At 39.2% G+C, this 19,512-nt stretch overlaps 1 protein-coding gene across 2 annotated transcripts in view; it reads right to left on the bottom strand.

Moving 5' to 3' along the window:
• Nucleotides 1–19,512, bottom strand: part of LOC128660201 (patched domain-containing protein 3) — a 144,883-nt gene that overhangs the window by 94,165 nt on the left and 31,206 nt on the right. For both annotated transcript variants that reach the window (XM_053713902.1, XM_053713901.1), the window contains exon 2: nt 8,200–9,009. In XM_053713902.1, coding sequence (XP_053569877.1) covers nt 8,200–8,949 — 750 coding nt within the window. In that variant the 5' untranslated portion in view covers nt 8,950–9,009. The remainder of the gene's footprint in view (nt 1–8,199; nt 9,010–19,512) is intronic.

Genomic DNA, 19,512 nt, shown 5'->3' with positions numbered 1-19,512 from the left:
AGAAGACGATGACCAAAAACACTGCTGGTTCAAATGGGTGGGGCCATTTGAGGGGCGTGACTTTCACAAAGGGTTGTGGCTTTTAAAATGGGCGTGGCTTATTAAAGGGGCGTGTTTTTCAAAAGGGGCGTGGTTTTTCAAAGGGGCGTGGCTTTCTAATAGGGGGAGGGTCTTGTGCACCCCCATCCTAAAAATTCACCAGCCGCCACTGCTTAGGAACCAGATTTGTGGGGGAAAAGCTTCTTATAGGCCCTCAAACTGCAGCAGGACCCTCCATGTGAAACAGCCTGAAGTTCTAGTCAAATATAACTGCGCATCTGAGGCGCGAAATTAGGCCCCTCCCACCTTACTCCGGTGCTGTGAGGCCTAAAGAAACACTCCTAAGTGTTTTAATAATAGCCATGTGGGTAACAACCCCTGAAAGAAACCCAAAGGAACCTTCAAAGTGCCTCAAAAAACGATATTTTTCAATAAAAACCGTTTGCCATTAAGTAGTGTCAACCAGCATAAATTAGCCCTGTTATGTAAGCTAGCAATTCCATACTTAGTCTCTGAATACAGCTTACCCTTCCCTCATGGGGATATTAACAGTCTTTTCTAGCATTATCACAGTCTTGTCTAGAAATAAATGACTGAACATACCTTATTGCAGCCTAACCTGCAAACCGTTCCCCCCAACTGACGTTTTCTTGTACTCCTCAGTCCTTTGTGGGAACAGCAGTGGATTTTAGTTGCAACATGCTAAAATCATCTTCATCTCCTTTCTGCTAGAGAGTAAATAGTACACACTGGTACCATTTAAAATAACAAACTTTTGCTTGTAGAAAATAAAAACTACAATTCTAACACCACATTCACTTTACCCTTCCGATTGCTTAGAGCCGGCAAAGAGAATGACTGGGGGGTGGAGCTAGAGGGGGAGCTATATGGACAGCTCTGCTGTGTGCTCTATTTGCCACTTCCTGTAGGGAAGGAGAATATCCCACAAGTAAAGGATGAACCCGTGGACTGGATACACCTTACAAGAGAAAGATAATTCCTTGCAATAATAAAGGCAGATCAAATGACACTACACCCAATATTAAAATATCTGTGTAAATACTTGAAGTTCCTGGCTATGCTATACATGTAAGGGTATGTGCTAATAGCCTATGGGCAATTATTATTGGCACTTACCTAAAATGAAGCACCCTCCAGTGGGCTTACCAGAAAGATGTCAATAGCTGTATCCAGTAGAGAGCTCATCCAATGCTGTACAAGTACATTAGAGGATCTGAGAGGAAATATCTTACTTGCCACAGGGGGAGGCTGATGGATAAGTCCCTGTGACACCTAGGGGCAGTTATGGCTGAAATCCCATAGGGTGATACTGTGCATTTAACAGGGCATTCCTATGTTCCTGTATCGTTCAGCTGTGAAATCACTTATATCTTCTTTGTAAATGATATGTACCAGGGAAAAAGGATCTCACATTGATTTGATCTCCCAAACATTAATCCATAAGCAAGTAGCTGGAACACCTCTTTTCTCAACCTTCTCCTGTGAGGCCAAGAATAAAAGGAGTCTTGGGCGATGGGAGGGATTATAAGCTCTTGTTTGGGGTATTGGCATCCTCCAAGTGGTGGGAAATATATCCCACATGTTGTGGTTCCCTATGGACTATCATCATCATACGAAATATATATATATATATATATATATATATAGATATATATAGATATACTGTATATATAGATAGATAGATAGATAGATAGATAGATAGATAGATATATCTAAGTGTCTGCACTCCCGCTTCAAGCAAATCAGCAACCAGGATGCCAGATCAGTAAGAAAATATTAAATAATAAAAAGGGGTCTGCACTCACTGGATTTTAACAAAAAATAATAATTTTTTATTACATTACGGTGAAGTTTCGGGGTCTGAGAAAGGGGTTTTTGGACCCCGGAACATCACGATAATGTAAAAAATGTATTTTCTAATTTTTTTTTTTTTAAATCCAGTGAGTTTTTAAATCCAGTTCCTTTTTTGTTGCTTAAGATATATATATATATACACACATATATACACATATATACATACATACATACACACACATACACCAACACACATACACATACACATGTACCTATATATAGATATATATACACACACACACATATATAAATATATATATATATATATATATATATATATATACACACACAGTATATTACATATATAAAGCATATAACACTATATATTCCATATATAGCGCATAGAAGAAGTAATATGATAGAAACCTTCAGGTATATTTAGGGATTTAAGAAAGCTTCATGATGTATAATAAATTTAAACTGGAGTGTAAGGGACTCAACAGTAAATTAAGTGGTGAAAGACTTTACAAAGAGGGTGGCTGTTTGTGGATACCCTAAAAATAATTAAAGGGACATTAAAAAAATAAAAAATGCAATATAAAATGTTAATGTTTTACTTATTTTATCTGTCCCTAATTGGTCTCAGCAGAAGATATAAAATAAGGAAAAACATAATTTATGTGAGAATTTACCTGATACATTAATTTCTTTCATATTGGCAAGAGTCCATGAGCTAGTGACGTATGGGATATACAATCCTACCAGGAGGGGCAAAGTTTCCCAAAACTCAAAATGCCTACAAATACACCCCTCACCCCACCCACAATTCAGTTTAATGAATAGCCAAGAAGTGGGGTGATAAAGAAAGGAGCAAAAAGCATAAGCAAAGGAATTGAAATAATTGTGCTTTATACAAAAAAAAATCATAACCACCATAAAAAGGGTGGGCTTCATGGACTCTTGCCAATATGAAAGAAATTAATTTATCAGGTAAATTCTTACATAAATTATGTTTTCTTTCCATGAGCTACTGACATATGGGATAGCAATACCCAAGATGTGGAACTCCACGCAAGAGTCATTAGAGAGGGAGTGATAAAGAATAAAGACAGCCAATTCTGCAGAAAAAAATAATCCACAACCCAAATCATAAGTTTTAATCTTATAATGAAAAAAACTGAAATTATAAGCAGAAGAATCAAACTGAAACAGCTGCCTGAAGAACTTTTCTACCAAAAACTGCTTCTGAAGAAGAAAAAACATAAAAATGGTAGAATTTAGTAAATGTATGCAAAGAAGACCAAGTTGCTGCTTTGCAAATCTGATCAACTGAAGCTTCATTCTTAAAAGCCCAGGAAGTGGAGACTGACCTAGTAGAATGAGCTGTAATCCTCTGAGGCGGGGATTTACCCGACTCCAAATAAGCGTGATGAATCAAAAGCTTTAACCAAGATGCCAAAGAAATGGCAGAAGCCTTCTGACCTTTCCTAGAACCAGAAAAGATAACAAATAGACTAGAAGTCTTTCTGAAAACTTTAGTAGCTTCAACATAATACTTCAAAGCTCTCACCACATCCAAAGAATGTAAAGATCTTTCCAAAGAATTCTTAGGATGGGGACACAAAGAAGTGACAACAATTTCCCTACTAATGTTGTTGGAATTCACAACTTTAGGTAAGAATTTAAATGAAGTCCGCAAAACTGCCTTATCCTGATGAAAAATCAGAAAAGGAGACTCACAAGAAAGAGCAGATAATTCAGAAACTCTTCTAGCAGAAGAGATGGCCAAAAGAAACAACACTTTACAAGAAAGCAATTTAATGTCCAAAGAATGCATAGGCTCAAACGGAGGAGCCTGTAAAGCCTTCAAAACCAAATTAAGACTCCAAGGAGGAGAGATTGATTTAATGACAGGCTTTATACGAACCAAAGCCTGTACAAAACAATGAATATCAGTAAGTTTAGCAATTTTTCTGTGGAATAAAACAGAAAGAGCAGAGATTTGTCCTTTAAAGGAACTTGCAGACAACCCTTATCCAAACCATCCTGAAGAAACTGTAAAATTCTAGGAATTCAAAAATTTAATGATTTGGGATCCTGATGGAAAAACGGACCTTGAGATAGAAGGTGTGGACTTAGTGGAAGTGGCCATGGTTGGCAACTGGACATCCGAACAAGATCTGCATACCAAAACCTGTGAGCCCATGCTGGAGCCACCAGCAGCACAAACGATTGCTCCATGATGATCTTGGAAATACCTCTTGGAAGAAGAAATAGAGGCGGAAAAATATAGGCAGGTTGATAACTCCAGGGAAGTGTCAATGCATCCACTGCTTCCGTCTGAGGATCCCTGGACAGGTACCTGGGAAGTTTCTTGTTTAGATGAGATGCCATCAGATCTATTTCTGGAAGCCCCCACATCTGAACAATTTGAAAAAATACATCTGGGTGAAGAGACCACTCTCCCGGATGTAAAGTTTGACGACTGACATAATCCACTTCCCAATTGTCTATACCTGGGATATGGACCGCAGAAATTAGACAGGAGCTGGATTCTGCCCAAACAAGCATCCGGGATACTTCTAGTCCCACCCTGATGATTGACATACGCCACAGTTGTGACATTGTCTGTCTGAAAACAAATAAACGGCTCTCTCTTCAATAGAGGCCAAAACTGAAGCGCTCTGAGAATCGCACGTTCTAAAATATTGATTGGTAATCTCGCCTCTTAAGATTTCCAAACCCCTTGTGCTGTCAGAGATCCCCAGACAGCTCCCCAACCTGAAGACTCGCATCTGTTGTGAAAAGAGGCCCCTTGAACTATACAAAAGAGGCCCCTTGAACTATACAATGGTGATCTAACCACCAAGTCAGAGATAGTCGAACATTGGGATTTAAGGATATTAATTGTGATATCCTTGTATAATCCCTGCACCATCGGTTCAGCATACAAAGCTGAGGAGGTCTCATGTGAAAACGAGCAAAGGGGATTGTGTCCAATGCTGCAGTCATGAGACCTAAAACCTCCATGCACATAGCTACTGAAGGGAATGACTGAGACTGAAGGTTCTGACAGGCTGCAACCAATTTCAGACGTCTCTTGTCTGTTAGAGACAAAGTCATGGATACTGAATCTATTTGGAAACCTAAAAAGGTTACCCTTGTCTGAGGAATCAAAGAACTTTTTGGTAAATTGATCCTCCAACCATGTCTCTGAAGAAACAACACTAGTTGATTCGTGTGAGATTCTGCAGAATGTAAAGACTGAGCAAGTACCAAGATATCGTCCAAATAAGGAAACACCACAATACTCTGCTCTCTGATTACAGAGAGTAGGGCACCGAGAGCCTTTGAAAAGATCCTTGGAGCTGTCGCTAGGCCAAAAGGAAGAACAACAAATTGGTAATGCTTGTCTAGAAAAGAGAATCTCAGGAATTTATAGTGATCTGGAGGAATCAGAATATGAAGATATGCATCCTGTAAGTCTATTGTGGACATATAATGCCCTTGCTGAAGAAAAGGCAGAATAGTCCTTATAGTCCCCATTTTGAATGTTGGTACTCTTACATAACGATTCAAAACATTTAGATCCAGAACTGGTCTGAATGAATTCTCTTTCTTCGGGACAATGAACAGATTTGAATAAAACCCCAGACCCTGTTCCTGAAAAGGAACTGGCACGATTACCCCAGATAACTCCAGGTCTGAAACACACTTCAGGAAAGCCTGCGCTTTCTCTGGGTTCACTGGAATGTGTGAGAGAAAGAAACTTCTCACAGGTGGTCTTACTCTGAAACCTATTCTGTACCCCTGAGAGACAATGTTCTGAATCCAATGATTCTGGACTGAATTTATCCAAACATCCTTGAAAAATTTTAATCTGCCCCCTACCAGCTGAGCTGGAATGAGGGCCGCACCTTCATGCAGACTTGGGGGCTGGTTTAGATCTCTTAAATGGCTTGGATTTATTCCAGATTGAGGAAGGCTTCCAATTGGAGACTGATTCCTTAGGGGAAGGACTAGGTTTCTGTTCCTTATTTTGTCGAAAGGAACGAAAACGGTTAGAAGCTTTAAATTTACCCTTAGATTTTTTATCCTGAGGCAAAAAAGCTCCCTTCCCCTCAGTGACAGTTGAAATTATAGAATCCAACTAAGAACCAAATAATTTATTACCTTGGAAAGATAGAGATAGCAATGTTGATTTAGAAGTTATATCAGCATTCCAAGATTTAAGCCATAAAGCTCTTCTAGCTAAAATAGCTAAAGACATATATCTAACATCAATTCTGATGATATCAAAAATGGCATCACAAATTAAATTATTAGCATGTTGAATTAATTTAACAATGCTATACACATTATGATCTGATACTTGTTGCGCTAAAGTTTCCAACCAAAAAGTTGAGGTAGCTGCAACATCAGCCAAAGAAATATCAGGCCTAAGAAGATGACCTGAACATAAATAAGCTTTCCTTAGATGAGATTCAAGCTTCCTATCTAAAGGATCTTTAAAGGAAGTACTATCTTCCATAGGAATAGTAGTACGTTTAGCAAGAGTAGAGATGGCCCCATCAACTTTGGGGATCTTTTCCCAAATCTCCAATCTATCAGTAGGCAAAGGATATAATTTTTAAACCTTGAAGAAGGAGTAAAAGAAGTACCCAGTCTATTCCATTCCTTAGAAATCATATCTGAAATAGCATCAGGAACGGGAAAAACCTCTGGAATAACTACATGAGGTTTATAAACCGAATTTAAACGTTTACTAGTTTTAGTATCAAGAGGACTAGTCTCCTCCATATCTAATGCAATCAACACTTCTTTTAATAAAGAACGAATATACTCCATTTTAAATAAATAAGAGGATTTGTCAGTGTCAATATCTGAGGCAGGATCCTCTGAATCAGACAGATCCTCATCAGAGATAGATAAATCAGTATGTTGTCGGTCATTAGAAAATTCATCAACTCTATGAGAAGTTTTAAAAGACCTTTTAGGTTTATTAGAAGGCGGAATGGCAGACAAAGCCTTCTGAATGGAATCAGAAATAAATTCTCTTAAATTTACAGGAATATCCTGAGCATTAGACGTTGATGGACCAGCAACATGTAATGAACTACTACTAATGGAAACATTCTCTGCATGTAAAAGTTTATCATGACAACTATTACAAACCACAGCTGGAGGAACAGTTACCACAAGTTTACAACAAATGCACTTAGCTTTGGTAGAACCGATATCAGGCAGCAGGATTCCAGTAGTAGATTCTGAGACAGGATCAGATTGAGACATCTTGCAGTATGTAAAAGAAAAAACAACATATAAAGCAAAATTATCAATTTCCTTATATGACAGTTTCAGGAATGGGGAAAAATGCAAACAAAATAGGCCTCTGACATAGAAAAAAATACCAGAGGCAAAAGGAATGAGGTCTTAAATAATGAAAAAATGTTCCAGAACAAAACTCGAGCGTCATAGATGACGCAACCTTGTGAAAAGACTCAGCGCCAACTAAGACGCCGGAAATGACGAATTTGCGTCAAACTAAATTTTCACCCCAAAAAAGTCTCGCGCCAAGAATGACGCAATAAATTATAGCATTTTGCGCTCTCGCGAGCCTAATACAGCCCGCAATATAGAAAGAGTCAATTTAAAAAAAAAAAAAAAAACATTTCCCAGATATGAAACGGACAGTCTGCAAAAAGGAAATATATTGATAAACCTGAATCATGGCAAATATAAGTACAAACATATATTTAGAACTATATATATTTTTACCAAAAGACACCCATCCACATATAGCAGATAGCCAAACCAGTACTGAAACGAGAATCAGCAGAGGTAATGGTATATAAGAGTATATCGTCGATCTGAAAAGGGAGGTAGGAGATGAATCTCTACGACCGATAACAGAGAACCTATGAAATAGATCCCCATTAGGAAGACCATTGTATTCAATAGGTGATACTCCCTTCACATCCCTCTGACATTCACTGTACTCTGAGAGGAACCGGGCTTCAACATGCTGAGAAGCGCATATCAACGTAGAAATCTTAGCACAAACTTACTTCACCACCTCCATAGGAGGCAAAGTTTGTAAAACTGAATTGTGGGTGTGGTGAGGGGTGTATTTGTAGGCATTTTGAGGTTTGGAAAACTTTGCCCCTCCTGGTAGGATTGTATATCCCATACGTCACTAGCTCATGGACTCTTGCCAATTACATAAAAAAAAAAACTTACATTGCAAGATGTCAGCATCCAAGAGTAACACTTTACACTTATTTCTTCAATTTTTAAACAACTTTTAAATAATTTAAATTTTAAATGTAAATGTTTTATTCTTACCTGTATATTTTTCAGTTGTAATTCATCTATGTGCTGAGGAATAGTTTTAATAAAGTGATTAAGCCAGACAAGACTGTTGTTTCGGTCCTCTGCTTTGTCCTCTTTCAGGTAATACACTAGCCGGAGGGCTTTGGCTTCTAGCACTGTATCTGCTGGGCCCAGTTTCACACCTCCAAGGTACATTCCCAGGAATGTTTTATTCAGAAACATGGGGTAAGTCACATCTATTTTTTCTATCCTCTCAGGGTTACCTTGCACTTCAGCTATGAGTGGATTAGGTGCCATGCAAGTGGAACCTTGAATTTCTGCACACAGTTGCTGATATCCAAGCTGTACTTCACTTCCAACTATCGTTATATTCATGCTCCTTACTGCCTTATCCAGCTTGAGAAACTCTTGAAATGAGCTAATATCAAGGACATTTGTTGATGTACTGACAGCAATGAGAGAAGCAAATGCCCCCTCAGTAAACAGCCTCTGTGCAGAAAACTGTCCTGAGTCATTAACTGGGAAGTGATCCATTATGAATTTACGCTCATCCTTAGCTGGTCCTCCAACTGGAGTGAACTGCTCTTCTATGTCATTAGATTTCCTCTGAGGTAAAAACATAAATCCGGCTCCTAATCCAACAGATAAAACAATGGGTATAATAAGAAACCACCAAGGAAATCTGCCGACAAGCCTTCCAAGCTTACGAAACCCAGCGGAGAGTGGCTGTTCCAGGCAATTTGTGTTATTCAAAGCCAACATTATTGAAAAGTATCCGGCTTATGTTGAAGATGATTGAGAAGCTAGAGGCCTGAATAGTAACTGTCAAAAGAAAAAAGACAAGTCAAGAATCCAAATAATGACCAAGCTATAAGTGATCTTTAACATATTAGTGAAACTAAATATTTTTTCCAGTACAGGACAATTAAATAGTTATCATAAGACAATGGCCCCTATTTAAGGAAGGTCTTGCAGACCTGATCGACAGTGTGGATCAGGTCCGCAAGACCTCGCTGAATACGGAGAGCAATACACTCTCCGTATTCAGCATTGCACCAGCAGCTCACAAGAGCTGCTGGTGCAACATCGCCACCTGCAGACTCGCGGCCAATCGGCCGCCAGCAGGGGGGTGTCAATCAACCCGATCGTACTCAATCGGGTTGATTTCTGGTGATTCCTGTCCGCCTGCTCAGAGCAGGCGGACAGGGTTATAGAGCAGCTGTCTTTAGACCGCTGCTCCATAACTTGTGTTTCTGGCGAATCTGAAGACTCGCCAGAAACACGGGCCCACAAGCTCCCTACAGAGCTTGTTAAATGGGTCACAATTAATATAGATACTAGAAGATATACCCATATAATAACAATAGACATACAGTGGATATAAAAAGTCTACACACCCCTGTTAAAATGTCAGGTTTCTGTGATGTAAAAAAATGAGACAAAGATAAATCATTTCAGAACTTTTTCCACTTTTAATGTGACCTATAAACTGTTCAACTCTATTGAAAAACAAACTGAAATCTTTTAGGTAAAGGGAAATAAAAATAAGAAACTAAAATAATATGGTTGCATAAGTGTGAACACCCTTAAACTAAAACTTTATTGAAGCACCTTTTGATTTTATTACAGCACTTGACTTGGCAAGATTTGCCCACTCTTCTTTGCAAAAATACTCTAAATCTGTCAGAATGCGAGGGCATCTCCTGTGCACAGTCCTCTTCAGATCACCCCACAGATTTTGAATTGGATTCAGGCCTGGGCTCTGGCTGGGCCATTCCAAAACTTTAATGTTCTTCTGGTGAAGCAATTCCTTTGTTGATTTGGATGTATGCTTTGGGTCGTTGTCATGCTGAAAGATGAAGTTCCTCTTCATGTTCAGCTTTCTAGCAGAAGCCTGAAGGTTTTGTGCCAATATTGACTGGTATTTGGAACTGTTAATTATTCCCTCTACCTTGACTAAGGCCCCAGTTCCAGTTGAAGGAAAACAGCCCCAAAGCATGATGCTGCCACCACCATGCTTCACTGTGGGTATGGTGTTCTTTTCGTTATATGCAGTGTTGTTTTTGCACCAAACATATCTTTTGGAATTATGGCCAAAAAGTTCAACTTTGGTTTCATCAGACCAGAACACGTTTTGCAACATGCTTTTGGGAAACTTCAGATGTGTTTTTGCAAAATTTAGCCGGGCTTGGATGTTTATTTTTGTAAGAAAAGGCTTCCGTCTTGCCACTCTACCCCAAAGCCCAGACATATGAAGAATACGGGCGATTGTTTTCACATGTACCACACAGCCAGTACTTGCCAGATATTCCCGCAGCTCCTTTAATGTTTCTGTAGGCCTCTTGGCAGCCTCCCAGACCAGTTTTCTTCTCGTCTTTTCATCAATTTTGGAGGGACATCCAGTTCTTGGTAATGTCACTGTTGCACCATATTTTCTTCACTTGATGATGACTGTCTTCACTGTGTTCCATGGTATATCTAATGCCTTGGAAATTCTTTTGTACCCTTCTCCTGACTGATACCTTTTAACAATGAGATCCCTCTGATGCTTTAGAAGCTCTCTGCGAACCATGGCTTTTGCTGTAGGATGCGACTAACAAAATGTCAGGAAAGACCTACTAGAACAGCTGAACTTTATTTGGGGTTAAACAGAGGCACTTTAAATGATGGCAGGTGTGTACTGACTCCTATTTAACATGATTTTGAATGTGATTGCTTAATTCTGAACACAGCTACATCCCCAGTTATAAAAGGGTGTTCACACTTATGCAACCATATTATTTTATTTTTTTATTTTTATTTCCCTTTACCTAAAAGATTTCAGTTTGTTTTTCAATTGAGTTGTAAAGTTTATAGGTCACATTAAAGGTGGAAAAAGTTCTGAAATGATTAATCTTTGTCTCATTTGTTTACATCACAGAAACCTGACATTTTAACAGGGGTGTGTAGACTTTTTATATCCACTGTATGTTACTCAAGTGACCCTATTATGGTTCGCCATATGACACTTAACCTGACGATTTCTATGGGAAATTTAAGACATATAACAATGAAAAAGTCCTAAAAGTGACAGCTCCATTGCTGTGATTATTCTTTGTTTTTGGATAATTGCTATGGCTCCCACTATCATTACCAAAGTAATCCCAAATACCAGTGAAGTTAAAATAGGGAATTCTGGCAAAGCTTTTCACACAGATCTCTGATTGACTGATACAGCCTAATACTACCTAGTCATCACACCTATTTGAGCACAAGTAGCATAAACCTCAAGTGTAGAGGTAAGTAAAGATGGGTGCTCAGCGGAAAGCATGTAAAGTAGGAACAGAGTGAAAAGGATAAAAGGGGAATTTTAATAAGAAAGCCTGGAATAGGTTTCATTATGATTTATTTGTAAAGAAATTCATTATAAAAAAAGTGCAGTGCTAAAAAGTGATATCAGCTGTATTCCAATACTTTTGGCAAACGCCTGGTAATTATCACAAAGCAGCTCAGGTGCTTTTCTGTTTTGTTTTTTAAATATATTTTAAATTCAATTTTATCAATCACTGAAACTGGTGAATAAAACTGAAAAAGGGGAAATGGATCAGGATATACACAAAGATCATTTTGATGTGCTTTATGCAGGGCTCAAAATTTCTACTCGTAATAATTGTATTAAAATGACTTCATTTGTTGTGGTTTAAAATGAAAAAAATATGAAACATTACTGCACAATAAGGTGTTTCACAATGGCTAAACATATGCAAAGAGGGGGTGGGGTAGTGGGTGTGGGATCAGAAGTGGCCTGACCGGTACCTTAGCCCTGCTTTATGTATACATTAATGGTGCTTTATTAGTGGTGTATACGATATAAGACCCTGAGACTGAAAAAAAGTAAGGGGCAATCATAAGAGAAGTGAAAGAGGGGTTGGGAGGAGCAGTCAGGGGGATTTAGTATGGGAATGATTAGAGGAGTCAAAAGTAGCAGACATAGTGGGAGTGACAAAGGGAGAGAGAAGTAAAAACCTAGTGTGAATTTGAGAGGGACGCAGTTAGTAAAGAGAATGAGAGAGATAAAAAAAAAAAAAGACAGTCACAGGGACAAATCTAGGGAAACAAAACTGAAAGCAAACTTGGACAAGGGGATTCCCAAAGTCAGGGGGAATTCCCAGAGTCAGGGGAATCCCAGAGTCAGGGGGGATTCCCAGGTACAGTACGGTAACACAGATATCACATTAACAAAATGCTGACATGAAACCCATTAACATCACAGAGACATTGTATTGTAAAATTTGTTCACAATTATGTGTTAAAGTAACTGCAGAGCATAAAATGTATGGGAAATTGTTCCTTTAAGCTTATTTTGTAAATGAAATAAAACATTTTCCTGATTAAAGCCTAAATCTATTGTTCACAAATGCATTTAACGCTCAAAGAGTTTGGCCTGAGGAAACAGTTGTACTACACTACACTATTATCCCTTAAACCGCCACACCCCCACATTGCAAACTACCCCTCTACACTCTTAACCCCAAACCACCACAACCGCCATCACAAAATACCCACTAATCTCTAAACCCCTAAGATCCGTAACCTAACACCCCCTAATTTACCACAAATATAACTAACATTAGATGAAAAGAAACGAAAAGCTACCATTACAGAAAAGAAAAAAAAACTATCAATACAGAAAAATTTAAATAACCAAACATATATACAAAAAACAGTTATGCGTATTCTAAAATTAAAGCCCCCCTTTAAAAAAAATAAAATAAAAAATAAAAAAAACATATACTAACACTAAAATTAACTATAGCAATAGCCCTTAGAAGGTCTTTTTGTAGGGTATTGCCCTAAAGTGATTAACCTCACAAAAGAAAACACTACCCCATTCTACAATACAAGTCACCCCCCATCTAAAGAAACCTACTCGAAAACCTACCCTGAAAAGTGCATTTGGTTGGGAATTGCCCTTAGAAGGGCATTTAGCTCTTTTGCTGCCAAAAAGAAAAAAAAACCTATTCTAAAAAAAAAAAAAAAAACACAGCCAAAAGATGCCTATGGGGCCTATTTATTAACGTGCGAGTGGACATCATCCCATATTGCGGATCATGTCCGCTGCACATTGATAAATGCCGACAGCATACGCTCTCTGCATTTATCATTGCACCAGCAGTTCTGGTGAAATACTACCCCCTTCAGATTTGCGGCCAATTTGCCGCTAGCAGGGGGTGTAAATCAACACGATCGTATTTGATCGGGTTGATTTCTGTCCGCCGCCTCAGAGCAGGTGGACAGGTTATGGAGCAGCGTTCTTTAGACCGCTGCTTCATAACTTCTGTTTCCGGCGAGCCTTAAGGCTCACCGGAAACAAGGGGCATCAAGCTTGATAAATATGCCCCTATCACTAAACCACAAAGATGGTACACACCAAACTTGAATATGGCTCCTAGGTTTTCAAACTAATTTTCAAATTAAAATCAGCCAATAGAATGAAAAGGGGGGTTAGCTGGTTAGGGGGTTTAGAGGTTAATGGGTTGTGGAGGTTTAGGGATTAATTGTGTAGAGGGGTATTTTGCGATAGGGTTGTGGTCGTTTAGAGGTTAATAATGTAGAGGGGTATTTTTAGATGGGGTTGTGGCGGTTTAGGGATTATTAATGTAGAGGGGTATTTTTAGATGGGTTTGTGGTGGTTTAGGGGTTAATAGTGTAGTGGAGTATTTTGTGATGTGGGTATGTGGTGATTTAGGGGTTAATAGTGTAGTGTGGTACTTTCCAGTGGTCTATGTGGCAGTTTAGGGATTTGCTTTTCTCTTTCCATTGAGGTCTATGGGGGAGTACGTTAATGTGGCTATCATTTTAACTTCTAATACACACACTACACAATGCATGCAAAGAGTCCAGCAGAGTTAGCATGCGAGTGGGAACAATAAATACCGCTCAACTCGTAATCTAGCCCTAAATGGGCTGAACCTGCAGAAACAGCAGTCCTCCTAATCTTATCTATCGCTATACATTAAAGCCTCATAATTAAATTTTTCTGTTTGAACATAATAGACAATACATAGGGCATGATTATCAAAGATTCTGCTGCTTGAGATGAAACTGTAGTGCATGCTTCAAAGGGAATGAACTCACTGAATGCTCAAAGAAAAAGGGCGGATTTCTTTAGCATTGCAAGCTTTCTCATTTCTATATCTGAAGGAGAGACAAGCCCACAAGTGTAATATAGCACTGCATGATATGAGCGTTTTCTTACATTACACTTTGTGTTTTGTATTTTAAATCTCTTTACACTTCAGATTGGGTCCCTTTAAATTTTATTACATTTAAGCTTTGTGCTTTCTATTCAATTTTTTTGAACATTTAGATATAAATTCAGCAGTGATTTTAAAAATTCTGATTATGTTTTGAAAGTTTCTGTGTTACTTTAACCAATTATGATAATAATTTGTATATTTCTGCGTTTCTTTTACAACTTACATTGCACTTGGTATATTTTTATTATAAAATAAAACACAGCTCCAGAAAGTGGGAGGGACAGGGGAGTTACCTAGGCTGAACAGGGGTGTTCCAAGGGTATGTCGTAAGCTCTCTCACAAGTCTTGTGAAATGCTGTAAGCATTTTACATAAGCTGGTCTCACTGATTTTTCTTGCGAGCTGTATGCAGGTGACGTTTGCTCATACTTCATAATATACTTATTTATTTAACTTAACTAGTTAAAGGGACATGAAACCCACATTTTTTCTTTCATGATTTAGAAAGAGAATGCAATTTTAAACATCTTTCTAATTTACTTCTATTATCTAATTTGTTTTATTCTCTTGATATTATTTGCTGAAAAGCATATCTAGATATGCTCAATAGCTGCTGATTGGTTGCTGCACATAGAAGCCTAGTGTGATTGGCTCACCCATGTGCATTGCTTTTTCTTCATCTATGGATATCTAAAAAATTAAGCAAAATAAATAATAGAAGTAAATTGTAATGTTGTTTAAATTTGTATTCTCTACCTGAATCATGAAAGAAAGATTTTGGGTTTAGTGGCCCTTTAACCCCTTAATGACAACTGACGTACCAGGTACGTCATGCAAAAACTAACTGTTAATGACAATAGACGTACCTGGTACGTCAGTTGTCTAACAGAGTGCTGGAAGTGATCACAATCACTTCCAGCAGCTCTGAGGGTATTGCAGTGATGCCTCAATATGGAGGCATCCTGCAATACCCCTTTACAAGCCTCCGATGCAGAGAGAGCCACTCTGTGGCCCTCTCTGCACCGGTAGTGATGGTGCCGATGGTGCCTTTTTCCGGTTGGAGGAGGGAGTGTGTGCGCGCGCGTGCACATGCACGGGTGCGCGTGCACACTGGTGCGTGTGCACGTGGGTGCGCGTGCACGTGCGCGCATTAGCCACACTGACACCAATGAAGGAAGGGGGAAAAAAAAAAGTTAAAAAAAAAGTAGTTTTTTTTACATATAAAAGGATCTGGGAGGGGGTGGGGGTATTGTGGGGGGGCTGCTACACTACAGAAATAATTAAAAATACAAATAAAAGTTATAAATAAAATTAAAATAGTTTGGTTTGTGGGGCCAAACTGGGTACTGGCAGACAGCTGCCAGTACCCAAGATGGCGGTAATTAGGTAGGGGAGAGGGTTAGAGAGCTGGAGGGGGAATCAGGGAGGTTGGTGCTAAGGCAGGGGTCCATCACAACTAAAATATTTTATAATTTTTATTTAAAAAAAAAAAAAAACTCTTTTATTTAGTACTGGCAGACTTTCTGCCAGTACTTAAGATGGCGGTAACAATTGTGGGGTGGGGGAGGGAAGAGAGCTGTTTGGGAGGGATCAGGGGGTGGGATGTGTCAGATGGGAGGCTGATCTCTAAAATTAACCCTGCAAGCTCCCTACAAGCTACCTAATTTAACCCCTTCACTGCTGGGCATAATTCACGTGTGGTGCGCAGCAGCATTTAGCGGCCTTCTAATTACCAAAAAGCAACGCCAAAGCCATATAAGTCTGCTATTTCTGAAAAAGGGGATCCCAGAGAAGCATTTACAACCATTTGTGCCATAATTGCAGAAGCTGTTTGTAAATAATTTCAGTGGGAAACCTAAAGTTTGTGACAAAATTTGTGAAAAAGGGAACTTTTTTTTTTTTTTAGCGCATTTGGCGGTGAAATGGTGGCATGAAATATACCAAAATGGGCCTAGATCAATATTTTGGGATGCCTTCTAAAACAAAATATATACATGTCAAGGGATATTCAGGTATTCCTGACAGATATCAGGGTTCCAAAGTAACTAGCGCTAATTTTGAAAAAAAGTGGTTTGGAAATAGCAAAGTGCTACTTGTATTTATTGCCCCATAAATTGCAAAAAAAGCAAAGAACATGTAAACATTGGGTATTTCTAAACTCAGGACAAAATGTATAAACTATTTAGCATGGGTGTTTTTTGGTGATTGTAGATGTGTAACAGATTTTGGGGGTCAAAGTTAGAAAAAGTGTGTTTTTTTCCATTTTTTCCTCATATTTTATCATTTTTTTTTAGTAAATTATAAGATATGATGAAAATAATGGTATCTTTAGAAAGTCCATTTAATGACGAGAAAAACGGTATATAATATGTGTGGGTACAGTAAACAAGTAAGAGGAAAATTACAGCTAAACGCAAACACTGCAGAAATGTAAAAATAGCCATTGTCATTAAGGGTAAGAAAATTGAAAAATGGTCCGGTCATTAAGGGGTTAAGGAATGTAATAACTCCTATTTACCTTGTGATATTAAGGAGAAATTATATCAATATCAGTTTTGACACTACTCTAAAGATTTCATCTACTATGTGGTGGTGATTCATATACTATATCTTATATTTGTATATTTGTATCTTTTTAGCATTTATCCTCTGGTACCTACATTGATACATAACTGGTCATTACTTTTTGAACAGTGTGCCTAAATACCAATCTTTTCACTTATATATATATGTATATATACACTAAAAAATAGAGGCAAGAGCAAGTTAACTTCTAGTGAAAACATTTCAGCGTAATGTGTAATTGATGCAAACATACGCCTAGATTACGAGTTTTGTGTTAGAAGCAGTGCTAACGAGCAGTTTATGCTCACCGCTCACTTACAGACATCGCTGGTATTACGAGTTTGTACAAACCCGGCGTTAAAAGACAAGAAGTGAGCGTTAAGCAAAATTTTGCTCCACATCTCACTCCAATACCAGCGCTTCTTACGTTAGCGGTGAGCTGGTGTAACATGCTCGTGCACGATTTCCCCATAGGAATCAACGGGGAGAGCCGGCTGAAAAAACATAATTTATGCTTACCTGATAAATTTATTTCTCTTGTGGTGTATCCAGTCCACAGATCATCCATTACTTGTGGGATATTCTCCTTCCCAACAGGAAGTTGCAAGAGGATCACCCACAGCAGAGCTGCAATATAGCTCCTCCCCTAACTGCCATATCCAGTCATTCAACCGAAAACAAGCAGAGAAAGGAGAAACCATAGGGTGCAGTGGTGACTGTACTTTAAAATAAATAAAACAAAATATCTGCCTTAAAATGACAGGGCGGGCCGTGGACTGGATACACCACAAGAGAAATAAATTTATCAGGTAAGCATAAATTATGTTTTCACTTGTAAGGTGTATCCAGTCCACGGATCATCCATTACTTGTGGGATACCAATACCAAAGCTAAAGTACACGGATGAAGGGAGGGACAAGGCAGGTACTTAAACGGAAGGTACCACTGCCTGTAAAACCTTTTTCCCAAAAATAGCCTCCGAAGAAGCAAAAGTATCAAATTTGTAGAATTTTGAAAAAGTATGAAGCGAAGACCAAGTCGCCGCCTTGCAAATCTGTTCAACAGAAGCCTCATATTTAAAGGCCCATGTGGAAGCCACAGCTCTAGTAGAATGAGCTGTAATCCTTTCTGGAGGCTACTGGCTGGATTCTAACTAAAGCCTGACAAAATGCCTGAATGTCTGGGACATCCGCCAGACGCTTGTGCAAAAGAATAGACAGCGCAGAAATCTGTCCCTTTAAGGAACTAGCTGACAATCCTTTCTCCAATCCTTCTTGGAGAAAAGATAATATCCTGGGAATCCTGACCTTACTCCATGAGTAGCCCTTGGATTCACACCAATAAAGATATTTACGCCATATCTTATGATAGATTTTCCTGGTGACAGGCTTTCGTGCCTGAATTAAGGTATCAATGACTGACTCGGAGAACCAAGCGTTCAATCTCCAGGCAGTCAGCCTCAGAGAAATTAGATTTGGATGGTTGAAAGGACCTTGAAGTAGAAGGTCCTGTCTCAGCGGCAGAGTCCATGGTGGAAAGGATGACATGTCCACCAGATCTGCATACCAAGTCCTGCGTGGCCACACAGGTGCTATCAAGATCACTGATACTCTCTCCTGCTTGATTTTGGCAATCAGACGAGGGAGCAGAGGAAACAGTGGAAACACATAAGCCAGGTTGAAGGACCAAGGCGCTGCTAGAGCATCTATCAGCGTTGCCTTGGGGTCCCTGGACCTGGATCCGTAACAAGGAAGCTTGGCGTTCTGGCGAGATGCCATGAGATCCATTTCTGGTTTGCCCCAACGATGAACCAATTGTGCAAACACCTCCGGATGGAGTTCCCACTCCCCCGGATGAAAAGTCTATCGACTTAGAAAATCCGCCTCCCAGTTCTCTACACCTGGGATATGGATAGCTGATAGGTGGCAAGAGTGAATCTCCACCCAGCGAATTATCTTTGAGACTTCCAACATCGCTAGGGAACTCCTTGTTCTCCCTTGATGGTTGATGTAAGCCACAGTCGTGATGTTGTCTGACTGAAATCTGATGAACCTCATTGTTGCTAGCTGAGGCCAAGCCTGAAGAGCATTGAATATCGCTTTTAGTTCCAGAATGTTTATTGGAAGGAGTGACTCCTCCTGAGTCCACGAGTTCCAGACTGCACCCCAACTTAGAAGGCTGACATCTGTCGTTACAATTGTCCAATCTGGCCTGCGAAAGGTCATACGTTTGGACAGATGGACCCGAGATAGCCACCAGAGAAGAGAATCCCTGGTCTCTTGATCCAGATTTAGTAGAGGGGACAAATCTGTGTAATCCCCATTCCACTGACTGAGCATGCAGAGTTGCAGCGGTCTGAGATGTAGGCGTGCAAACGGCACTATGTCCATTGCCGCTACCATTAAGCCGATTACTTCCATGCACTGAGCCACCGAAGGGCGAGGAATGGAATAAAGAACACGGCAGGAATTTAGAAGTTTTGATAACCTGGACTCCGTCAGGTAAATTTTCATTTCTGCAGA

Source organism: Bombina bombina, chromosome 5, assembly GCF_027579735.1.
Source record: "Bombina bombina isolate aBomBom1 chromosome 5, aBomBom1.pri, whole genome shotgun sequence".
NCBI classification, from domain to species: Eukaryota; Metazoa; Chordata; class Amphibia; order Anura; family Bombinatoridae; genus Bombina; species Bombina bombina.
The sequence above is the reverse complement of the archived record's forward strand: the minus strand, read 5'-3'. Positions and strand labels throughout refer to the sequence as shown.